This window comes from Amblyraja radiata, chromosome 6, assembly GCF_010909765.2.
Source record: "Amblyraja radiata isolate CabotCenter1 chromosome 6, sAmbRad1.1.pri, whole genome shotgun sequence".
NCBI lineage: Eukaryota > Metazoa > Chordata > Chondrichthyes > Rajiformes > Rajidae > Amblyraja > Amblyraja radiata.
Window position 1 is genome coordinate 8,717,233 of NC_045961.1, and position 15,687 is coordinate 8,732,919.

The window sequence follows — 15,687 nt, forward strand, 5'->3', positions numbered from 1 at the left end:
GTAAACTCTCCAGTTCTCATTAGCTATTTCTCAATCCCTCTCAGAATCTTATATACTCTGTATATAAGATTGTATTCTCTGGAGTTTAGAAGGATGAGAGGGCATCTTATTAAAACATATAAGATTATCAAGGGTTTGGACACGCTAGAGGCAAGAAACATCGTTCCCGATGTTGGGGGAGTCCAGAACCCGGGGCCACATTTTAAGAATAAGGGGTAAGCCATTTAGAACGGAGACGAGGAAACACTTTTTCACACAGAGAGTGGTGAGTCGGTGGAGTTCTCTGCCTCAGAGGGCGGTGGAGGCAGGTTCTCTGAAGACTTTCAAGAGAGAGCTAGATAGGGCTCTTAAAGATTGCGGAGTCAGGGGATATGGGGAGAAGGCAGGAACGGGGTACTGATTGGGGATGATCAGCCATGATCACATTGAAATGTGGTGCTGGCTCGAAGGGCGGAGTGGCCTACTCCTGCGTCTATTGTCTATTGTACTGCAGTGAGATCAACACGTTGCCATGGACAACAGCTTTAGACTCCAGTGAATAAAGATCCAACCTATGGAGGGATATGGATCAGGTGCAAGCAGGGGAGATGAGTTTAACTTGGCATCATGTTGGGCACGGCCATTGCGGGCTGCGTGTAGAGTCGCCAACTGTCACGTATTAGCCGGGACATCCCGTATATTGGGCTAAATTGGTTTGTCCCGTACGGGATAGCCCTTGTCCCGTATTTGACTGCTACTGCTCGGGTCGAGGGGACTGTCGGGTTGTCCGGCCTCGCCTCACCCGTCCCGACGTAGTGCAGCCCATGGAGTGCAGCAGCAGCAGCAGCGCCTCGCCCGTGGCCCCGTCGATCGGTCGGCAGCCCGGCCAGCTGTCCGACCTTCGGACCTTCACTTACCGCCGACACCATCACCACCCCTCCTTCTCGTGGCCGATCATCGGTTCATGAGTTGGGCGGGGCGCCGGACTTTGCCCGCGACGTCGCGCGGCCCGGGCCAAAACTCCTCAGCTGGCACGCCAGCTGGGCTTTGTGTGCAGTCCAGCACCCGGGCCAACTCATCATTCACACCTGGAGTATTGTGTGCAGTTTTGGCCCCCTAATTTGAGGAAGGACATTCTTGCTATTGAGGGAGTGCAGCGTAGGTTCACCAGGTTAATTCCCGGGATGGCGGGACTGTCATATGCTGAGAGTATGGAGTGGCTGGGCTTGGATACTCTGGAGTTTAGGATGAAGAGGGGATCTTATTGAAACATAAGATTATTAAGGGTTTGGACATGCTAGAGGCAGGAAACGTGTTCCCGATGTTGGGGGAGTCCAAAACCAGGGGCCACTGTTTAAGAATAAGGGGGAAGCCCATTTAGAACGGAGATGAGGAAACACTTTTTCTAACAGAGAGTTGTGAGTCTGTGGAATTCTTTGCCGGTGGACGACGGTTCTCTGGATACTTTCAAAAGAGAGCTAGATAGGGTTCTTAAAGATAGCGGAGTCAGGGGATATGGGGAGACGGGGTACTGATTGGGGATGATCAGCCATAATCACATTGAATGGCGGTACTGGCTCGAAGGGCCGAGTGGCCTACTCCTGCACCTATTGTCTACTCCTCCCCCCTCCCCCCCCCCCACTCACCTTTAGGGCCATTGCATCATTTAAGGATAGGAAGGGTTTAGAGGGATAATGGCCAAGTTCACGCCAATGGAATTAGGGTGGGATGGTCCCATTGCCCCACAGCGGTAGAGTTGCTGCCTCACAGTGCCAGAGACCCGGGTTCAATCCTGACAACGGGTGCTGCCTGCACGTAGTTTGCACGTTCTCCCCGTGACCTCGTGGGTTTTATCCAGGTGCTGCGATTTCCTCCCACGTTCCAAAGACGTGCAGGTCAGAAGGCTTTCGACAAGGTCTCACATAAGAGATTAGTATGCAAACTTAAAGCACACGGTATTGGGGGTTCAGTATTGATGTGGATAGAGAACTGGCTGGCAGACAGGAAGCAAAGAGTAGGAATAAACGGGTCCTTTTCACAATGGCAGGCAGTGAATAGTGGGGTACCGCAAGGCTCAGTGCTTGGACCCCAGCTATTTACAATATATATTAATGATTTGGACGAGGGAATTGAATGCAACATCTCCAAGTTTGTGGATGACACGAAGCTGGAGGGCAGTGTTAGCTGTGAGGAGGATGCTAGGAGACTGCAAGGTGACCTGGATAGGCTGGGTGAGTGGGCAAATGCATGGCAGATGCAGTATAATGTTGTTTAGTGTGAGGTTATCCACTTTGGTGGCAAAAACAGGAAAGTTGACTATTATCTGAATGGTGGCTGATTAGGAAAAGGGGAGATGTAACAAGACCTGGGTGTCATGGTACACCAGTCATTGAAAGTAGGCATGCAGGTGCAGCAGGCAGTGAAAAAAAGCAAATGGTATGTTAGCATTCATAGCAAAAGGATTTGTGTATAGGAGCAGGGAGGTTCTACTGCAGTTGTACAGTGTATTGGTGAGACCATACCTGGAGTATTGTGTACAGTTTTGGTCTCCAAATCTGAGGAAAGACATTCTTGCCTTAGAGGGAGTACAGAGAAGGTTCACCAGACTGATTCCTGGGATGTCAGGACTTTCATATGAAGAAAGACTGGATAGACTCGGTTTGTACCCGCTAGAATTTAGAAGATTGAGGGTGGATCTTATAGGAACTTACAAAATTCTTAGGGGGTTGGACAGGCTAGATGCAGGAAGATTGTTCCCGATGTTGGGGAAGTCCAGGATAAGGGGTCACAGTTTAAGGATAAAGGGGAAATCCTTTAGGACCGAGATGAGAAAAACATTTTTCACGCAGAGAGTGTGAGTCTCTGGAATTCTCTGCCACAGAAGGTAGTTGAGGCCAGGTCATTGGCTATATTTAAGAGGGAGTTAGATGTGGCCCTTGTGGCTAAAGGGATCCGGGAGTATGGAGAGAAGGCAGGTACAGGATACTGAGTTGGATGATCAGCCATGATCATATTGAATGGCGGTGCAGGCTCGAAGGGCCGAATGGCCTACTCCTGCACCTATTTTCTATGTTTCTATGTTTCTATGATCTGTAGGCTAGTTGGGTTGTGCTACGTTGTCCCTGGTGTGTAGGGTTGACCTATTGTTGGTCAGTGTGGCTTGTCTCCACGCTGTGTCTCTAACCTCAACTAAACCAGACAAGGTGGGCTCCATACTGTCCAGCTCTGTGTCTCTATTTGTCTTCTGTCAATAATATCATCCCGGGATCCCACAATATGTGGCACATTCTTGCCCAGTCACTAACTTGCCTTCATCCCTTTACAGATATCCTGCATCATCCTGCCCTGTTAAAGGGTAAACTGGACACCACCTTTCCTGCAATAGAGGTACCGTGTGTGAAACTGTGTAGAGTGGGGGTGCAGTGTGTGTGTAGAGTGGGGGTGCAGTGTGTGTGTAGAGTGGGGGTGCAGTGTGTGAAACTGCTATAGAATGGGGGGTACAGTCTGTTAAACTGCTCCTAGAGTATGGATAGTCTGTTAAACTGCCTAATTTAATTTAGTTTAGTTTAGAGATAGTCCAGAAACAGGCCCTTCGGCCCACACAGTTCATGCTGACCAACGATCCTTGCCCACTTATACTATTCTACACACACTGGGGACCATTTACAATTATACCAAACCATTTAACCTACGATCCTATAGGTTTTTGGAGTGTGGGAGGACACTGGAGATCCCGGAGAAAACCCACGCAGGTCACGGGGAGAACGTACAAACTCCATTCAGACAGCGCCCGTAGTCAGGATAGAACCTGGCCCTCTGGCGCTGTGAGGCAGCAGCCCTACCCGCTGCGCCACCATGCTGCCCTTGAGTGTTTGTAGAGTGATGGCAGTGAATGGAATTTGTTGGCTGCCATTTCCAGAGCTGAGCTCCCTCTCACCGCCAGCCCTGGTCCAGAACCATGTCCACTGGAGTCAGGGGATACGGGGAGAAGGCAGGAACGGGGTACTGATTGGGGATGATCAGCCATGATCACATTGAATGGCGGTGCCGGCTCGAAGGGCCGAATGGCCTACTCCTGCACCTATTGTCTATTGTCTGTAGAGGGAGGAACATTTTTTTGTTACATGTTCAAGTGGTTTGTTGTATTCAGTTCTGAAGAGTCGCTGTCACGGTGGCGCAGCGCTAGAGTTGCTGCCTCACAGCGCCAGAGACACGGGTTCGATCCTGACTACGGGTGCTGTCCGAACGGAATTTGTACGTTCTCCCCGTGACTGTGTGGGTTTTCTCCGAGATCTTCAGTTTCCTCCCACACAACAAATACAAGAGTCAAGAGAGTTCTATTGTCATGTGTCACAGATAGGACAATGAAACTCTTGCTTGCGGCAGCACAACAGAATATGTAAACATAATACAGAACAGTTTATCTATAGACCATAGACCATATATATACACAATAAATAAACAGATAAAGTGCAATAGTAATAATAGGCTGTTATTGTTCAGAGCTTGTTTGCTGTTGTGTTTAATAGCCTGATGGCTGTGGGGAAGCAGCTGTTCCTGAACCTGGATGTTCCAGATTTCAAGCTCCTGTACCTTCTTTCCGATGACAGCGGAGAGATGAGTGTGTGGCCAGGATGGTGTGGGTCCTTGATGATGTTGGCAGCCTCTTTGAGGCAGCGACTGCGATAGAGCCCATCGATGGTGGGGAGGTCAGAGCCGATGATGGACTGGGCAGTGGTCACAACTTTCTGCATTTTTTTCCGCTCCTGGTGGTCCAAGTCCAAACCAAGCCACGATGCAACCGGTCAGCATGCTCTCTACTGTGCACCTGTAGAAGTTCGAGAGAATCCTCCTTGACATACCGACTCTCCATAATCTTCTCAGGAAGTAGAGGCGTGCAGGTTTGTTGGATAATTGGCTCGGAATAAATGTAAATTGTCCCCAGTGTGTGCAGGGTAGTGTTCGTGTGCGGGGTCGGCGTGGACCGAGGGGCCTGTTTCCGCGCTGTATCTCTAAATTAAACTAAACTACATCATGCCATTTTTCTCCTTTATTTTTCCAGGGAGAAGATACGCTGAAAACCCTTGAAGGCAAACGGTTGTGTTACCCAAAACCAATCTATGATTTCCTTCCTCCATTCTCTCAGTTGACACACCTCAGTCTCGCAAATAATAAGGTACTGGCTGGATTCTGAATCGGGTCCCTCTGCCGTAGGTTTGCAAGGTTAATTCCCGGGATGGCGGGACTGTCATATGCTGAGAGAATGGAGCGGCTGGGCTTGTACACTCTGGAGTTTAGGAGGATGAGAGGATATCTCATTGAAACATATAAGAGTTTTCCCAAACAGAACATGCCTAGGCATGTATCCAGCACTGTTTAGTCTGCTTAAAGAAACTTGTACAGCCCTTTGGCTCAACCTGTCTATAACCGACCACATATAAGATTATTAAGGGTTTGGACATACTAGAGGCAGGAAACATGTTCCCAATGAATAAATTGGAAGCCATTTAAGACTGAGGTGAGAAAAAAAGTTTTCATCCAGAGTTGTGAATTTGTGTAATTCCCTACCACAGAGGGCAGTGGAGGCCAAGTCACTGGATGGATTTAAGAGAGAGTTAGATAGAGCTCTAGGGGCTAGTGGAGTCAAGGGATATGGGGAGAAGGCAGGCACGGGTTATTGATTGATCACAATGAATGGCAGTGCTGGCTCAAAGGGCCGAATGGCCTTCTCCTGCACCTATCTTCTGTTTCTGTGATGTTGGGGGAGTCCAGAACCAGTGGCCACAGTTTAAGAATAAGGGGTAAGCCATTTTGAACGGAGATGAGGAAACACTTCTTCACACAGAGAGTTGTGTCTGTGGAATTCTCTGCCTCAGAGGGCAATGGAGGCCGGTCCTCTGGATACTTTCAAGAGAAAGCTAGATAGGGCTCTTAAAGATAGCGGAGTCAGGGGATATGGGGAGAAGGCAGGAACGGGGTACTGATTGTCGATGATCAGCCATGATCACATTGAATGGCGGTGCTGGCTTGAAGGGCCGAATGGCCTACTCCTGCACCTATTGTCTATTGCCTCCTCTTGCCTTTTATCTTTATGCTAACCTTGGAATAAAGTGTATCCTAGGACACACGCCCAAATCCCTGACCTTTACATAGAAACATAGAAAAGAGGTGCAGTAGGCCATTCCGCCTTTCGAGCCAGCACTGCAATTCAATATGATCATGGCTGATCATCCAAAATCAGTATCCCGTTCCTACTTTCTCCCCATATCCCTTGATTCCGTTAGCCTTAAGAGCTAAATCTAACCTCTCGTGAAAACATCCAGTGATTTGGCCTCCACTGCCTTCTGTGGCAGAGAATTCCACAAATTCACAACTCTCTGGGTGAAAAGCTTTTTCCTCACCTTAGTCCTAAAGGGCCGAGCCCTTATTCTTAAACTGTGACCCCTTACCAACATGAAAGACAAGGCAGCAGGAGCAAGGCAAGATCACCTCCACCATCAGGTTCCTCTCATGATGCACACCATCCAAACTTGGAATATGTTGCCCGTGCATCATCTTTATTGAACCCAATCATTGAACTCCCTGCCCAACAGACCTTCAACGGATCAAGAGCGCACACACAAGTGTATCCCAGGATGATCCTAGGAATTGTCCCAGGAATGATTGGGTTAACGTACGATGAGCGTTCGACGGAACTGGGCCTGCATTCGCTGGAGTTTAGAAGGATGAGGGGGAAACCTCATTGAAATGTACCGAATAGTGAAAGACTTGGATGGATTGGATGTGGAGAGGATGTTTCCACTAGTGGGAGAGTCTAGGACCAGAGGTCACAGCTTCAGAATGAAAATGGTGATGAAAGTGGTGGTGGCGCGACTCACTGTTGCAGCGGCCCCTACAGCCTGTCTGTCTTTTTTTTATTTTTTGTCTCGTTAAATGTAGTTAAATGTATTTTTTAATAGTGTTTTTGACTGTGTATATGTGGGGGGCGGGGGGGGGGGAAGGGGGAAACTTTGTAAAAATCCCTTCCCTGTACGGGAGACCCGACCTTTTCCCTGTCGGGTCTCCGTTGTCGTTGGGGCCTAGCACCGGGGAGCGGCCTCCAGCCTGAACGACCTGGGGGCTCCAGTCACGGAGCCTGCGGAGCTGCGGAGCTGCGGACCTACTTACCATCGTGGGGCTGGCCGGCATCGGAGCGTGGGGAGCGGTGGTGACTCGCTGCTGCGGCCCGACCACGTAGCTCGGAGGCTCCAGCTGCAGCCGCAGGTCCGGTGGACTGGGACATCGGGAGCTCGCGGGTCCTGGTGGAGAGACCACGTTCCGGAGCTCCCGCAACGCGACTTCTCTAGCCCGAGTCGCGGGGTTGGACCGACCCGGAGCGGGGCGGGGACGTACATCGCCCGGCGCGGCTTCATGGCCGTGGGACATTCCAGCGCCCGTCGGGGGCTCCAACTTCGTGACATTTAGACTGGGAGCGGGGCCGTACATCGCCCCGCGCGGCCTAAAAATGGCCGTGGGACTTATCATCGCCCGCCTGGGGCTTCGACATTGGGAGAGAAATGAGAACAGGGGAGAGAAAAGACTTTGCCTTCCATCACAGTGGGTTCACTGTGATGGATGTTTTTGTAAATTGAATTGTGTGTATGTCTGTAGGAAATTGTCTTTGCTTGTTTGGCTGTGGAAACGGAGTTTCATTTGAGCCTCATTGAGGTTCAAATGACATGTAATAAATATTGATTGAAAAGACGTTCCTTTAAGAATGAGATGAGGAGGAATTTCTTTAGACAGAGGGTGGTGAATCTGTGGAATGTTTTGCCATAGATGGCTGCGGAGGCCAAGTCAACGGATATATTTTTAAGGCAGAGATAGATAGATTCTTGATTAGTACGGGTGTCAGAGGTTATGGGGTGAAGGCAGGAGAATGGGGTTAGCATGTAGACATAGATCAGCCATGATTGAATGGCGGAATGGACTAGATGGGCCGAATGCTCCAAAGATATACAGGTTTGTAGGTCAATAGGAGCAAAGAGGTCCTCCTGCAGTTGTACAGGGCCCTAGTGAGACTACACCTGGAGTATCGTGTGCAGTTTTGGTCTCCAAACTTGAGGAAGGACGTTCTTGCTATTGAGGGAGTGCAGTGTAGGTTCACGAGTTAATTCCTGGGATGGCGGGACTGTCATATGTTGATATATGGGCTTGTAACTCTGGAATTTAGAAGCATGAGAGGGGATCTTATTGAAACATATAAGATTATTAAGGGTTTGGACACACTAGAGGCAGGAAATATGTTCCCGATGTTGGAGAAGTTCAGAACCAGTGGCCATAGTTTAAGAATAAGTGGTAAGCCATTTAGAATGGAGACGAGGAAAAACCTTTTCACACAGAGAGTTGTGAGTCTGTGGAAATCTCTGTCTCAGAGGGCAGTGGAGGCTGGTTCTCTGGATGCTTTCAAGAGAGAGTTATGCCCCTGTCCCACTTAGGAAACCTGAACGGAAACCTCTGGAGACTTTGCGCCCCACCCAAGGTTTTCGTGCGGTTCCGGGAGGTTGCAGGTGGTTGCTGGAGGTTGCAGGTAGTGGAAGCAGGTAGGGAGATTGACAAAAACCTCCAGGAACCTCCGGGAACCGCACGGATACCTTGGGTGGGGCGCAAAGTCTCCAGAGGTTTCCGTTCAGGTTTCCTAAGTGGGACAGGGGCATTAGAACCTCACTCAGAACTGCTGTAGCTTTGGGAGCAACAACAGCAGCAGTAGGAGTTTAGCAAGAGATACGACTGATTGGCTCTAGCCCAAGTGGGAGGAGAGAAGTGAGTCAGTGCTCGGAAAACAGCTGAAAACTGAGGAATTTGGTTTGTAAATTGGTAAATCAGGTAATTTATCAGTCAATTTAAGTAAGACTGCTCTTAGGGAGCGGCAGTGAGTGAAATGCCCTGTGAGAAAAGTGTGAGTCTTTGGCTCGAGAGTCTTCGGAGAGGAGGCTGAGGAGAGGAGACTACGCAAAACACTGCAGAGGGAGAGACGAAAGAAGGAGATGTCAGGCAAGCTGATTCAGTGTGATGCTTGCAGTATGTGGGAGGTCAAGGACACCGCTGGTGCCTCTGGCTGCTACAAATGCGAAAAGTGCATCCAGGTAGAGCTCCTGAAGGGCCGTGTTGGGGAACTGGAGAAGCAAGTGGATGACCTCCGGTTCGTCCGAGAAACGGAGTCGTTCCTCGACAAGTCCTACAGTACGATTGTTACACCTAAGGTACTGGAAGAGAGAAGGTGGGAGACAGTGAGAATGGGAGGGAAGCATGGAATGCCAACGTCCCCGGGGGTTGTACCTCTTGTGAACAGGTTCACCCACTTAGAAGCTGTCGGGACAGAAGAGGTGTTTACACTGGGCGGCGGACTGGCTTGTGATGCGAATAGGGCTGTTGAGCCAAAACCAAAAAGGCCTAAGGCAGGCAACGCCATTGTAGTAGGAGACTCCATTGTGAGAGGTACGGACAGGGGTTTCTGCGGCAACAGACGGGATGCGAGGATGGTGTGCTGCCTTCCTGGTGCCAGGATCCAGGATGTCACGGACAGAGTGCAGAAAATCCTCAAGGGCGAAGGTGAACATCCGGAAGTGGTAGTGCATGTCGGCACAAACGATGTAGGAAAGAAGGGGATGAATATTCTGCAGCGTGACTTTAGAGAGCTCGGAAAAATGCTGAAAAGCAGGACCTCCAGGGTTGTTATCTCCGGTTTGCTTCCAGTTCCTCGTGCTGGCGAGAGCAGGAACAGGGAGATACGGGACCTGAACGTGTGGCTGAGGAACTGGTGCACGGGGCAGGGATTTAGATTCTTAGATCACTGGGATCTGTTTTGGGGTAAGGGGGAACTGTACAAAAGGGACGGATTGCATCTTAACAGGTGTGGGACCAGCATTCTGGCAGGCAGGTTTGCCACTGCTACACGGGTGGTTTTAAACTGAATAAGGGGGGTGGGGTGTCGAATGGGCTAGTGGAGGATGGAGTTAAAGGGAAAGGGTTTCTTAAATGTGTGAGCGTAGAGACAGAGGGGTGTAAAATGAGGGTAGAAGCAATAGGTAGCAAGGTGAAAAGTAAAAGTGGCAGGCCGGAAAATCCAGGGCAAAAATCAAAAAGGGCCACTTTTCAACAAAATTGTATAAGGGGTAAGAGTGTTGTAAAAACAAGCCTGAAGGCTTTGTGTCTCAATGCAAGGAGCATTCGTAATAAGGTGGATGAGTTGAATGTGCAGATAGCTATTAATGACTATGATATAGTTGGGATCACGGAGACATGGCTCCAGGGTGACCAAGGCTGGGAGCTGAACATCCAGGGATATTCAATATTCAGGAGGGATAGAGAGAAAGGAAAAGGAGGTGGGGTAGCGTTGCTGATTAGAGAGGAGATTAACGCAATGGAAAGGAAGGACATTAGTTTGCAGGATGTGGAATCGATATGGGTAGAGCTGCGGGACACTTAAGGGCAGAAAACGCTGGTGGGTGTTGTGTACAGGCCACCTAACAGTAGTAGTGAAGTTGGAGATGGTATCAAACAGGAAATTAGAAATGCGTGCGACAAAGGCAAAACCGTTATAATGGGTGACTTCAATCTACATATAGATTGGGTGAATCAAATTGGCAGGGGTGCTGAGGAAGAGGATTTTTTGGAATGTATGCGGGATAGTTATCTAAATCAACATGTAGAGGAACCAACGAGAGAGCAGGCTATTTTAGACTGGGTATTGAGTAATGAGGAAGGGTTAGTTAACAGTCTTGTTGTACGTGCCCCCTTGGGCAAGAGTGACCATAATATGGTTGAGTTCTTCATTAGGATGGAGAGTGACATTGTTAATTCAGAAACAATGGTTCTGAACTTAAAGAAAGGTAACTTTGGGGGTATGAGACGTGAATTGGCCAAGATTGACTGGCAATTAATTCTAAAAGGGTTGATGGTGGATATGCAATGGAAGACATTTAAAGACTGCATGGATGAACTACAAAAATTGTTCATCCCAGTTTGGCAAAAGAATAAATCAGGGAAGGTAGTGCATCCATGGATAACAAGGGAAATCAGGGATAGTATCAAAGCGAAGGATGATGCGTACAAATTAGCCAGAAAAAGCAGCATACCGGAGGACTGGGAGAAATTCAGAGACCAGCAGAGGAGGACAAAGGGCTTAATTAGGAAAGGAAAAATAGATTATGAAAGAAAACTGGCAGGAAACATAAAAACTGACTGCAAAAGTTTTTATAGATATGTGAAAAGAAAGAGATTAGTTAAAACAAATGTAGGTCCCTTGCAGTCAGAAACGGGTGAGTTGATCATGGGGAACAAGGATATGGCGGACCAATTAAATAACTACTTTGGTTCCGTCTTCACTAAGGAAGACATAAATAATCTGCCGGAAATAGCAGGGGACCGCGGGTCAAAGGAGTTGGAGGAATTGAGTGAAATCCAGGTTAGCCGGGAAGTGGTGTTGGGTAAATTAAATGGATTAAAGGCCGATAAATCCCCAGGGCCAGATAGGCTGCATCCCAGAGTACTTAAGGAAGTAGCTCCAGAAATAGTGGATGCATTAGTAATAATCTTTCAAAACTCTTTAGATTCTGGAGTAGTTCCTGAGGATTGGCGGGTAGCAAACGTAACCCCACTTTTTAAGAAGGGAGGGAGAGAGAAAACGGGGAATTACAGACCAGTTAGTCTAACATCGGTAGTGGGGAAACTGCTAGAGTCAGTTATTAAAGATGGGATAGCAGCACATTTGGAAAGTGGTGAAATCATTGGACAAAATCAGCATGGATTTACAAAAGGTAAATCATGTCTGACGAATCTTATAGAATTTTTCGAGGATGTAACTAGTAGCGTGGATAGGGGAGAACCAGTGGATGTGGTGTATCTGGACTTCCAGAAGGCTTTCGACAAGGTCCCACATAAGAGATTAGTTTACAAATTTAAAGCACACGGCATTGGGGGTTCAGTATTGATGTGGATAGAGAACTGGCTGGCAAACAGGAAGCAAAGAGTAGGAGTAAACGGGTCCTTTTCACAATGGCAGGCAGTGACTAGTGGGGTACCGCAAGGCTCAGTGCTGGGACCCCAGCTATTTACAATATATATTAATGATCTGGATGAGGGAATTGAAGGCAATATCTCCAAGTTTGCGGATGACACTAAGCTGGGGGACAGTGTTAGCTGTGAGGAGGATGCTAGGAGACTGCAAGGTGACTTGGATAGGCTGGGTGAGTGGGCAAATGTTTGGCAGATGCAGTATAATGTGGATAAATGTGAGGTTATCCATTTTGGTGGCAAAAACAGGAAAGCAGACTATTATCTAAATGGTGGCCGACTAGGAAAAGGGGAGATGCAGCGAGACCTGGGTGTCATGGTACACCAGTCATTGAAAGTAGGCATGCAGGTGCAGCAGGCAGTGAAGAAAGCGAATGGTATGTTAGCTTTCATAGCAAAAGGATTTGAGTATAGGAGCAGGGAGGTTCTACTGCAGTTGTACAGGGTCTTGGTGAGACCACACCTGGAGTATTGCGTACAGTTTTGGTCTCCAAATCTGAGGAAGGACATTATTGCCATAGAGGGAGTGCAGAGAAGGTTCACCAGACTGATTCCTGGGATGTCAGGACTGTCTTATGAAGAAAGACTGGATAGACTTGGTTTATACTCTCTAGAATTTAGGAGATTGAGAGGGGATCTTATAGAAACTTACAAAATTCTTAAGGGGTTGGACAGGCTAGATGCAGGAAGATTGCTCCCGATGTTGGGGAAGTCCAGGACAAGGGGTCACAGCTTAAGGATAAGGGGGAAATCCTTTAAAACCGAGATGAGAAGAACTTTTTTCACACAGAGAGTGGTGAATCTCTGGAACTCCCTGCCACATAGGGTAGTCGAGGCCAGTTCATTGGCTATATTTAAGAGGGAGTTAGATGTGGCCCTTGTGGCTAAGGGGATCAGAGGGTATGGAGAGAAGGCAGGTACGGGATACTGAGTTGGATGATCAGCCATGATCATATTGAATGGCGGTGCAGGCTCGAAGGGCCGAATGGCCTACTCCTGCACCTAATTTCTATGTTTCTATGTTTCTATTAGATAGAGCTCCTAGGGACAGTGGAGTTAAGGGATATGGAGAGAAGGCAGGAACGGGGTACTGATTGTGGATGATCAGCCATGATCATATTGACTTTATTTCTGTACCTTAAAACGTACTTAATTGGAGAAAGATATTAATACTTATTGCACAATGTATATATATTGTCACTACACCATGAGTGATTACTTTGATTATCCATCAATTGCTCATTTGGTACAGAAGCTTAGTGAAAATGGCCTACTCCTGCACCTATTGCCTATTGTCTATTAATTGGCTTGGTATAAATGTAAAATTGTCCCTAGTGTGTGTGTAGGATAGTGTTTATGTGTAGGGATCATTAATTCTGCTCCTATTACTTATGACCTTATAACCTGATGACTTTGGGTTGTTTTAAGGCAGATTATAATGAGGGCTACTAACTAGTAGACAGGGTTGTGTAGTGTGACAGGGAACCGCAGACAAAGCGTAAAAGTAGAGACATGGAATGCAGCTGTGAGGCCACCCAGGTTTCAGACATCATTGTTACAGAAAATAACATCTACTGTCAACCAATGGACTCGTGACCTTTCTGGGCCACCTCCATGGCCAGTCCCACCGCAAATTGGAGGAGCAACACCTCATATTTCGCTTGGGTAGTTTACACCCCAGCGGTATGAACATTGACTTCTCCAATTTCAGGTAGTCCCTGCTTTCTCCCTCCTTCCCCTCCCCTTCCCAGCTCTCCCACAGCCCACTGTCTCCGCCTCTTCCTTTCTTCTTCCCGCCCCCCCCCCTCCCCCACATCAGTCTGAAGAAGGGTCTCGACCCGAAACATCGCCTATTCCTTCGCTCCTTAGATGCTGCCTCACCCGCTGAGTTTCTCCAGCATTTTTGTCTACCGCTGACTTGTGGATAATCGTTTTATTCTAGAATCAAGGCCTCATTTTACTGTTAATCGAGTTTCGGTGTAATCTTGTCAACTGAATGTAAAAGCTGTACCAGCCGCTTTGACGGGTCTCCTGGTGTGTACCCGTTTGAATAAATCACCCGTTACTTCGAACACCAACTCCCCGTGGCCTCTCCATTTGCTCCCCCAGGTTCGTACAGCACGGAAAAAGGCCCTTCAGCCCAACCTGTTTAGAGGTTTACGGGCCAAAAAGCAGCTAAATAGGACTAGCGCAGATTTGGTATAATAATAATGGATGGGATTTATATAGCGCCTTTCTAATACTCAAGGCGCTTAATGTATGTTGGTCATCATGGAAGAGTCATAGAGGCATACAGCAGAGAAACAGGCATACAGCAGAGAAACAGGCCCTTCGGCCCAACATGTCCATGCCCACCAACATGCCCCATCTACGCTGGTCTCATCCGCCCACATTTGGCCCCTATCCCTTTAAACTTTTCCTATCCATGTATTCAAGAGAGTTGGATATACAGTAGCTCTTAGGGCTAACAAGGGATATGGGGAGAAAGCAGGAACGGGGTACTGATTTTAGATGATTAGCCATGATGATCAGCTGGCTCGAATGGTCGAATGGCCAACTCCTGCTATTTCCTTTTTTTAATGTTTCTATCCTTGTAGCCGTCCAAATGTCTTTTTAATGTTGTTATTGAATTGGGCTGAAGGTCCTGCCTGAATTCATTTCACTGCACTTTATTGTCTATGTGATGAATAAATTGATTGATTGATTGATTGATTGAGAGTTGTCCTGTCTGTTAAATGTTGTTATAGAGTTGGCTGAAGGTCATTGGTCTTGGTTCTGGCCCACTCTGTGAGAGCATGATGGGTGAGCGGTTGTTGTAAAAACACTCTAGGAGACTGCACGGGCACATTGGCCCAGATGCCCTCCTCCTGTGGACCAAGGTTAGTTCCCCATTCCACCCGGCCCTCGTGTGAGCCAGTCAGGGGCTGCCCGGCGAGATGGTGATGCCTCACAGCCCGCAGCTCATGGTAAAAGCATTGCAAGCCAAGTCCCATCAATGTTTTCCTGAAGGCGATAGACAATAGACAATAGGTGCAGGAGTAGGCCATTTGGCCCTTTGAGCCAGGTCCGCCATTCAATGTGATCATAGCTGATCATCCCCAATCAGTACCCCGTTCCTGCCTTCTCCCCATATCCCCTGACTCCGCTATCTTTAAGAGCCCTATCTAGCTCTCTCTTGAAAGCATCCAGAGAACCGGCCTCCACCGCCCTCTGAGGCAGAGAATTCCACAGACTCACCACTCTCTGTGAGAAAAAGTGTCTCCGTTCTAAATGGCTTACTCCTTATTCTTAAACTGTGGCCCCTGGTTCTGGATTCCCCCAACATCGGGAACATGTTTCCTGCCTCTAGTGTGTCCAAGCCCTTAACAATCTTATATGTTTCAATAAGAATCCCTCTCATCCTTCTAAACTCTAGAGTGTACAAGCCCAGCCGCTCCATTCTCTCAGCATATGACAGTCCCGCTATCCCGGGAATTAACCTTGTAAACCTACGCTGCACTCCCTCAATAGCAAGAATGTCCTTCCTCAAATTAGGCCCTTCAACCCAACGTTTAGAGGTTTACGGGCCAAAAAGCAGCAAAATAACATAACAGCAAAACAGCGATGAGGGGGGACCTGATTGAAACGTAATGAATCCAGAATAGGCCTGGATAG

General features: G+C 48.1%; 1 protein-coding gene across 2 annotated transcripts in view; it reads left to right on the forward strand.

The window, feature by feature from the left end:
* The window catches only part of LOC116974046 (X-ray radiation resistance-associated protein 1-like), a 52,926-nt gene that overhangs the window by 3,883 nt on the left and 33,356 nt on the right, over positions 1 to 15,687 (forward strand). For both annotated transcript variants that reach the window (XM_033022156.1, XM_033022157.1), the window contains 2 exons: positions 3,305 to 3,366; positions 5,042 to 5,155. In XM_033022156.1, coding sequence (XP_032878047.1) covers positions 3,305 to 3,366; positions 5,042 to 5,155 — 176 coding nt within the window. The remainder of the gene's footprint in view (positions 1 to 3,304; positions 3,367 to 5,041; positions 5,156 to 15,687) is intronic.